This window comes from Polistes canadensis, unplaced genomic scaffold (genome assembly GCF_001313835.1).
Source record: "Polistes canadensis isolate GaletaPanama2010 unplaced genomic scaffold, ASM131383v1 scaffold_226, whole genome shotgun sequence".
Classification (NCBI taxonomy): Eukaryota; Metazoa; Arthropoda; class Insecta; order Hymenoptera; family Vespidae; genus Polistes; species Polistes canadensis.
In genome coordinates, this window is record NW_014569773.1 from 196,584 (window position 1) to 206,670 (window position 10,087).

At 30.0% G+C, this 10,087-nt stretch overlaps 1 protein-coding gene across 1 annotated transcript in view; it reads left to right on the forward strand.

Annotated features, from left to right (window-relative positions):
* Positions 1-9,724, forward strand: part of LOC106790248 (beta-1-syntrophin-like) — a 191,688-nt gene extending 181,964 nt beyond the window's left edge. Inside the window, exon 3 of the mRNA XM_014755017.1 lies at positions 9,429-9,724. Coding sequence (XP_014610503.1) covers positions 9,429-9,691 — 263 coding nt within the window. The 3' untranslated portion in view covers positions 9,692-9,724. The remainder of the gene's footprint in view (positions 1-9,428) is intronic.
* Positions 9,725-10,087: the final 363 nt, after the last annotated feature.

Below are 10,087 nucleotides of genomic sequence, written 5' to 3' on the forward strand. Positions count from 1 at the left end.
TATATATATATATATATATATTTGTTCTATAGATTAATGTTTAATATTTATTATCGCAAGTTTATATAGAGGTTTGAAATAAATGAAAAAGTTGCAATAAACAATATTATTTCGTGTAAGCATAGTAGAGAACATTTCGAGGCCCTTTATCGCAGTTGACGTCAGCACTGAGATACGAACGAGCTTTTGTTTGGTAAAATCATAAATAGTAGTTATTAGTGGTATTAATTATGATTTATCGCTAATTATACCATTCATCGTTCTACGTCGTTGATTCAATTTATTCTCGGACGTTTCAGCCGGAATAGCGAAATATTCGTCTACGCAAATTTATGCGTTTCGCTTTACGTTCGGCACGTTTAGCAAAGCTATGCAAAATTTTTCCGCTTCGATTTTATCCTTTTTTTTTCTTTTCTTCATTTTTTCTTTCCTTTACTTTTCTTTAATTTTTTTTTTTTTTTTTTTGCTATTTACTTCATTCGAAAAAATATTATTCATTGTATTATCTTCGAAAGATTGCAATAAATGAAGTAACATTATTTTTAAAAATATGTACATATATTAAGTACGTTTTTTTTGTTTTTTAATTAAATCTTTTAACAATTTATTACAAGCAATTTTTATAGTTGAATAATAATTAAATACGATTACCTTTGTAAATATTTATTTCTGTTTAAAAATTGCAATTATATTTGTGAATGTTTATGAAGGAAGAAGAAGAAGAAGAAGAAGAAGAAGAAGAAGAAGAAGAAGAAGAAGAAGAAGGAAAAGAAAGAAATAAAGAAAAAAAAAAAAAAAGAAAAAAGGAACAAGTAAGAGAACATTTAAAAAGGAATTCGTTTTAATTCAGAAGCTCAGTTGCCTTTTAAATGGTACAAATGAAAAGAGGTAACAAATTCTGTCCTCTCATTGAAATCGTAAAATGCATTTAACGTTAAGAACTTGCGGTAAATAGTTTGTCCCGGTTGTAAAACCTTTCGTTCAAGGTACGAAGAAACTTCTCCTTGGATAATTTCGTTGAATTTATAAATATAAAAAACAAAATAAAGAAGAGAGAGAGAGAGAGAGAGAGAGAAGAAAAACTAAACGATATAATATAAATGATAATATAAACCAATCTCGCGTGAATCTTGTCAAATTTGTATACATATTTAATTTAATGTATATTTATTTTTTATTACTCACTTTATTTCGTCACAATATTTCTTTATTTTTATTTTTTTCTATTTTCCTACTTACTCATTTTTATTTCTATCTTTTTGTTTATTCAAACAATTTTCTCAAAATTTATTCTCTCAATCTATTTAAACGTTTCTCACGATTCCTTCACTTTCCAATTATTTTCTATTACACATTAATTCTCATTTCTTTTTCTTTTCTTATCACTCGTCTCTGTCTTTTTCTAATTTATATATTTCACTGATTCTCTCTCTTTATTTCTAACTTTATCTGATTATCACTCTCTTTCTTTCTCTCTTGCTTTTTAATTTTGTCTTTGTCTTTTTAACAATCATTCTTATCTATTACTAAGTTTAATTCTTAGGGATGTTCTTTTTTTTGGACAGGTTTAAATTAAATGAACAATCTATTTATCCGTTAAACGTTTTGTCCCTATATTTGGGACTTCCTCAGCAACTTGATAGTTATGTTCACTAGTCAATCTAACATCATTTTTCATTACAGTCATAAATATTCACTATCTTATATATAGAGTCAATTTTAAACCGTTATCCTACCATAACTTTTCCAACACTTATCTATCTTTCTCTTACTGTTATGTTTCACCAGTAAAAAACTATTCTATTTATTTCTAACTTTATTTCGACTTTATCTCATTCTATCTCACATTTTTTTCTTTTACCGCACTCACTCTTTACGTTTTATCTAAATTTCTCTTTTAACATCTTTCTCAATCCCTTACTTGCTTTAACACACATCAGGGTTAACACAGTCGTACTTTAAAACCCCACCAACTGTGTATATTCCACCCACGACGGTCTTTCCACACTCTCTTCAGTCTGGCTCACAGCATTATCGCGTTACCTTTGCCACGTAGTTCACACGGTTTGCGCATTCCACTCGAAGCAAAGAATCAAGGTACTTGGAAAAAGAGAGAGAGAGAGAAAGAAAGAGAGAGAGAGAGAGACGGGAAGAAAAAAATAAAAATGACTTTTTCCTAGAATTGTGGATTTTTCGAGCGTACGAAGTATTTCTATGCGTCTAGTTGAGCAACTTGGATGGTTGTAAAGGGGTTGGCTGAGGGGGATACGGAAAGGGGGGAGGGAATATTCTGGGTGGTAGGTTTTACTGTTCTGCTTGCGGAAATGGAACACACGATTTTTATTTCCTTTGGATTTGACATAGAAAAAAAAATATTAGTGTTGGTTCGGGTTAATATCTAACCCCGATACTTACGGTCACGGTTGAATACCCTTAATGACGTACGTACATGTATATGTATGTATATATATGTACGTTTATGCAAGTATATTAATATGTGTGTGTTTGTGTATGTGTGTAAGCTCGTGTAACGTTTTGCAGTAAACTTTGAAGATGTTTAATGATTAAAAGGAAAAGAGAGAGAGAGAGGGAGAGAAAAAATGGAAACATTTAGTAATGGTTGTTTTAGCACAGTTTTTCGAATACATTTCTTAATTAAAGAAAATTGTAAAGTTAACCTGAATAAAAATCGACTATTTTTTCGTATCCGGTAAAATGATGATTATTTAGAAACTTGTTCAATTGTTTTGTAGACAATAAAAAAAAAAAAGGCTTGACAAACGTTGTTTGCTTAACTTTGCGCAATTTTATGAATTTTAATAAGTATTGAAATTTATTTTTATAAAATATATACGAGTCATTGAATAATAATAACTGGTATAGTTTATTTATAAATATATATCATTAGAACAAAACATTAATTATATTCATATTTAGTTAAATATGATTTTGAATATAATTATTAAATTAATTTCTTATCAACTAATGTGTGTTCGATTATTATTTAAAAATAATATATATATATATATATGTACTTTTATATGCATATGAAATATTTAAAAACACATGTGTGATCGATCTTAAATGTAAAACTTTGTCAGATTTATATTTTTCGATTAAACTATTGGGGTAACAGTGATTCGCCTTTATTAAATAATTCGAAATTAAATAAAGTTTTTAGATGAATCTATCTAGAAAATATTTCACTTTCAAACATATATACTCCGACTTTCTTTTTCCTTATTATTGATTAATAAATAAATAAATAAACATTGCTCGGAGGAACGGATGGAACTCACCAATTCGTTCGTTCGTTTATGATTCGTTAGTTATGATAAATAAAAAAGAAATATATATATATATATATCCTTTATAAATAAAATAAAATAAAAGAACTATAGAAAAGTAGGGTAATGATCAAGCTCCAGAGGTATAACAAAAAAAAAAAGAACCAAAAAATTATAAGATAAGAAAAAAAGAAATAAAGATAAACCTCATCGATGAGTGCCGAAGTAAATAAAGTTGAATGAAAAAGAAAAATAAATAAAAAATCAAATTTAATTTCTCTCTCTCTCTCTCTCTCTCAAAAGTATAAACTTTTAGATAACGGATACAGCCGAAGTTTGATATTTTTTCATAGAATAAGAAAAAAAAAATAAAAAGAGAAATATAGAGAGAGAGAGAGGGAGAATAAAAAAAAAAAAGGAAGAAACTTTCCGGTAGTACGATAAAATTCATCGTTAAAAGGTTACCGATCCCCGAGATGCAAGCATTAATTAGTGAACACACTTTACTTTACTTTAAAATTACACAAAAAAAAAAAGAAAAAAAAAAAGGAAGGATAGAAATAAAGAGGTAGAACATAAAAGAAAGGAAGGAAGGTAGGAAGGAAGGAAGTGTTTAAAAAATAATAAACTCCTGATGAAAGGATAACATCAACGTAAATGTTTGAGAGAGAGAGAAAGAAAGAAAGAGACAGAGACATTCGAATGAATGGAAGAATGAAATGGGGAGGAAAAAAAAAAAGAAAAAGTAAGGAATAAAGAAAGAAAAGAAGTTGCTTGTTAAAGTGAGAAAGAAGAAAGTAAGATTGGTGTTGCTAAAAGCTACTAGATTTCATCGAAACAGCTTTGACAAAGAAGTAAAGAATCTCTCTCTCTCTCTCTCTCTCTCTCTCTCTCTCGTTCATTCACTTACTGTCTATCTCTTTCTATTTTTAACCACTTAACTCGTTTTCTTTCACTCGGAAAAACTCCGTTTATCCACCCCCCAAAATACTGAAATCGTGGAGTATTCGAAAGAAATAAATAAAGAAAGAGAGAGAGAGAGAGATAAAGATAGTAAAATAATTGAAGAAAGAGAGAGAAATAGAAGAACAGGAGGAAGAAGAAGAAGAAGAAGAAAACAAAAATACAAATACGAAAAATAAAACAAGAAAATGGAAAAAAGGGAGACTAAAGAAAGGGTAGTAAAACGATGCGAACGAATAAACGAACTAACGGACGAAAGAAAGACAGAGAGAGAGAGAGAGAGAGAGAGAGAGAGAGAGAGAGAGGGATGAGACTTGAAAGGGATAGAGAGAGAAAAAAAAGAAAAAGAAAAGAACGAGAGAGATAGAGATAGTGAACGTCGGTTGAATGGGAAACCCCTTCGGTCTTTGATCTAACAACCCATCCCTTTTGTTTTTTAACCGCGGACGTCGCACTGGAAATAAAAGACCTTAAACACTCTCTCTCTCTCTCTCTCTCTCTCTCTCTTTCTTTTTTTCTTTCTTTCTTCCTCCCCACCGTTCCCCTTTTTTTGTTCTTTTTTATCGTCGTTGATAGTAGTCCCAAATCGTTGGTGAAAAAAAAAGAAAAGGGAAAGAAAAACGGAACAGGGATAAGGGGAGGGGGTGGTTTTAGGACGGGAAGGAAAAAAATTTCAAAAAAATGTTTTACATTCGAAAAAGTTTCGACTTTTGTTCCCCGATTTGTCCCCGGCTCGCATTTTTTAATTCCCTTTTCAATGGTTTCTCTCTTACTTTTGGAAATATTTTTCTTTTTCTTCTTCTTCTTCTTCGTTCTTTCTTTTTTTTTTTTCATTTTATTTTTAACTTTGACTAGGATTGTAGTTGTCGTCGTGAAGAATAAAAAATGTTGAGATAGGGAAAGGTAAGAAGAAATTGTTGTCCGTTTAAATGTTGTTTGTTAACAAATGTATATGAAGTTGTTGTAAATTAATCATAATTCATAACAACCCTAACAAGTTTTTATTTTAGTCTGACGTCTATTAATCTTTTTTCTTGTTTTTTTTTCTCTCTCTCTTTCTTTTCTTGATTTGTTCCCTTTTGTACTGAGAATGAGAAAACAAAAAATGAAGAGAAAGTGTGTATAAAGTTTATGTATACCTCGTTAAGTTCAAGAAAAATGTATTCAACTTTGAAATTAACCATCCTCCTCCCCTCCACTCCCTCCCCCCCACGTGCCAGTTTCAGACTCCTTGAGTATCTTCCCTTATTCTTCTTCTTCTTCTTCTTCTTTTTTTTTCTTCTTTCCTTTTCGTTCTTTCTTTCTTTCTTTTTTCTACTTTTATTTTTTGTTTGTTTTACGCGAACTTTTATTAAGAAGGAAGAAGAGTTAAAGGGGGGTACGTTGAGATAAATGTGTATGCTTAGGATTATATGCGTACACGTGTGAGTTTGTTTTATGTGTAAAATACTTCATTTAATTGGGTAAGAAAAAAGAAGGTAAAAAAAAGGATACATTCGTGGTCGTGTAATTAATTTAATAGCAATCGATGATCTATCGATATGGTTTTTTTACGTTCCTTATAAATAAATATTTAAATATAATATATATATAAAAAAAACAAATATTAATTAATTAACATGAAGTGTTTATTTGGTGTGTATATAACCCTAGATAATTATTATTTTTATATTATAATTTAAAAAAACGTGCATTAGTATATTAATTGATATATTTTTTTAACAAACGAATATTATTAACAAAAATTCAAATTGAAATGAACAAATGGAAAATGGAAGAAAAATAATATATATATATTCGTTCGGTTAAATTGAATTGAAGATAATTACGTGGATTATTAAACGAAACGAAATGGGGGTGAGTGGGTGGGGGTGGACACAGGGGATTGGAAGAGGGTGGATCGAATAGGGCAAAGAGAAAAATAGAAAGAGAAATGTAGAACATAGCTTGTTCGCCAGGTTGTTCGCGCCTGAAGTAGAATAGGAAGTCCAATGATAGCATATATGTGTATATACATATGTGTATGTGTGTATGTATAAAGTAGAAACGATTTTCGAGGTTGTGACCAATAGTAGGGCATCGTCGTACACTATGTGGATCACTTGCTCGGAATAGCCTAACGCCGATAAAGGCACCTGGCGCTTACGTTTACCCGATCGGGTGTATATATATAAAAATATATACGTGTGTATGTGTATATTTATGTATGTATGGATTAGTATATATAGGAGCTTGACTTCGTTCAATACTTGTTTCTTAACGTCACGAGAAACATCGAAAATGTATTTACCTCTGTTATCGAAAAGAATATAATTACATATTTTAATATACTAATTATAATATATATTTATTATTATATTTAATTTTATTATTATTAAATATATATATAGAAAATTGTATATTTTAAATTATTTTGTCTTCAGATACATTTCGATCGAGAAAAGAAATTTAATAATATAATGTAATAAGTAAATTGTGTATATTTATATATGTATATTTTAATAATTCATTATTATTATTTTATTATTATAATAAATTTTATTATTATTAAATATATATATAGAAAATTGTATAATTTAAATTATTTTGTCTTCAGATACATTTCGATCGAGAAAAGAAATTTAATAATATAATGTAATAAGTAAATTGTGTATATATATATATGTATATTTTAATAATTAATAGGACTTTTATTTGAATTTGGATTTTTTTTGTTTAAATTCTCCTACAGATATAATGAAAAATTTTGTTATTATACAAATTTGAATCTACGAATAATTGTATATTTATATATATATATATATTGCAACACGATTGATCAATATTAATCACGTATATTGTTACAATTCTATCAATATAAATGATAATTTTGTTCTAAAAATATTAACAACAATCTTGCTTATCAAACAAAGTGGTCGATCTAAGCTATCATAAAAAAAAAACAAAAAAAAAGAAAAAAATAAAGAAGATCCAGGTAAACACAATATGACAATGTATTTTTAAATCAAAATTTGAAATGAATATTTAACACATCGTGTACGTTCACTAGCCGCTTAGATTAAACCTAAAATCCGATACCTTGATAAATCGTTATTTCTCTTAAGCTAAGGAAAATGTTGAAAATAAGAGAGAATGGTGGCGAAGGGGGTGGAATGGGGATTGAGAAGTTGGGGTTGGAGTGGAGGGGAAGTGGGAGGGAGGGGGTTTGTAGAAGATATAATAGATCAATAGAAAGGGAAATTTTCTCGCGTAGGTCGTGATTCGAAGTATCGGGGCGCTATCGTTAATAATGCAAGAACCACGATTGATTGGTTCGATGCATCATTCAGGTTATACATAAGTGGTTGTATTTTCTACTACGTAGTAGTAGGCAAACCAGAGAGAGAGAGAGAGAGAGAGTACTCCTTCAACCTTTTTCTATCGTGCTAAGTTAAAGTCTACCTTTCCGTACGGGAAAGAAGAAGAAGGATGACAGGTGGGCCGTACATGAAGAATTCAAACCGCTCCAGTTTCGCGTGTTCTTGCATAAATGATATGCCGGCGCTTGCGGTTAAGCGAAAACCTACTTCCGTAATTCGTGCTCTTCTTCTACTACTACTACTATTACCACACTATTACTACTACTACTACTCGGATGCAATCTCTTCTCTATATTTTTGTTTTTTCTTTTTTTTTTATTTCTAAATTTCTCACCTAATTTTTCGCGGATTATTATTCGAAATGAAGGAAACAAGAATCGTGAGTGTTTGGTTTTGTTAAGTGTACGTTCTTTTCTTTTTTTTTTTTTCTTTTTCTTCCTTTTCACAAATTGTCCCGCAGATATGTTATAACGAATAATTTTTGTTTTGTTTTCAATTAAAAATTCAAAACAAAATGAAAACAAATCAGAGGTAAATAATGATCGTCATCGTTTGTCATTCGTCTCGTCGATAAGGGGATGGTGGAAGGAAAAAAAAAAACAAATTAGAAAAGGAAAAGAAAAAGAAATTTTTCGTTGGCATTAGAAAAGGTTCGGGTGGGCAGGGGGAGTGTTTGAAATTGTACGCGTTCACGTGCAAACGTTGCCGAGGTTGCCACCGGTTTCCAACGATCACTCGAGTGCCGATATAAAACCACCCCTATACGTTGGTGTTAGTACGTTGCCGCATTTGAATCGGTCTTTGAAGTCGGGGTACTTTTTAATTGCTGAACACCAAACGTTTCCAGCTTTAATTAGAGAACTCTGGCTCGGACGAAAGGGTGAAAAACAAACTTCGGCGCCTCTGCAACATTCCCCACACACACCTTCCCATACCTTAACCCCTTTCCCTTATCCCCCCAACTAACCAACCTCCCACTTCTTCTCGTTCAAACTACCCCTCGTCACATTTTCACATCCCCCTTTTTTATTTTGGTTCACCGCGATGTTCTTGGTGAACGGATGCAATTTTCAAGCACAGTTTAATCCCCAAAAACTTTTCCCTCGAAGATTTCGCCAGGAAGAAAATTTTGTCATGATTCTGAGTCATTTTCTCAAGTGATCAAGTGATCTAAAGTTTTTTCCGAAATGGATTGATTAACTTACTTTTAATTATTTATCGTAAAAGGATATTATTACGTTTATATATTATTGTATATGTTAGGTCTATCAGAAAGTTCTGTTCGTTTTTGAATTGAAATAAAATAACACACAATTTTTATACATTTAATCATATTTTTTTTTATTGTAGAATATACTTTCCATCTCGTTATTTGTGATTTCTTGTCAACGTGGTGGCAACTTGTAAATGTTATTTTTTAAAAAATGATGTGTATATGAATTGAAAGTTGAAGTGACACTATTGGACAGAACTTTTCGGTGTAGACCTAATATATATATATATATATATATATATGTGTGCCCATAATTATGAAAGTGGTCTAAGTGAAAATGAAAAAAAAATGAGTATATTATTTATTTCACAAATCACATTATTTTAAACTAAATTAATTCAATATAATTTTCACGATATTATGAAAAATGAACTGTTAGATAATGTTTGTTATTTCATTATTATATAAAATTCATTTAATGTTCATATGTAATTCTTTAAATATCTCGAAACAATATATGACTTAAATATATATATATATAGATATTTTTGCGAAAAAAGAAAAAATAAATAAAAGGTTTCATTTATGTATTTCCTTTTGTTTCAGGTAAGCGAGAAATAAATAAGGAAAAAAAAAAAAAAATCACGAACGTTTCCCTTTCGCGGAACGATGATGAACGAAGTTATTCGAGCGATAAGGTAAGGAGCGTGCCGCCGCCAGGTGAACCCTCTTATCTTAATTACTTAATGATCATTAAAGCGGCGCCTGTCACGCGAAACGTAAGAGAAGTGAGCGCGAACGATCTAAACGCACCGGTTTTACTCTCCTATGTATTATTTACGTACCTATATAAATACATACGGAAATAATATGTATACATATATGCACATTACATATGTATGTACGTATGTATGTATGTATGTACGTATGCAAGTATAGTATATTGTATATGTATGAGTTCAAGTAATTAGTAAGTAAACGTGTCTATAAATTTGCTGAAGTTTCTCGTTTATTATGAATCGTTTAAGAAAGAAAATGAGAAAATAAGAGAGAGAGAGACAGAGAGAGAGAGAGGGTAAGAGAAAATAAAGTAGCTAGAAAATGAGAGATAACAAACGATAGAACGAATTAAAGAGAGAGAGAGAGAGAAAGAGATATATGTAAATTTAATAGATTGATAGAGACAAATTTGAACGATCATTTTAAACGATTCTTTTTCATTATACTTTTTATATTAAAAAGTATAACAATAAATATAAATGTAT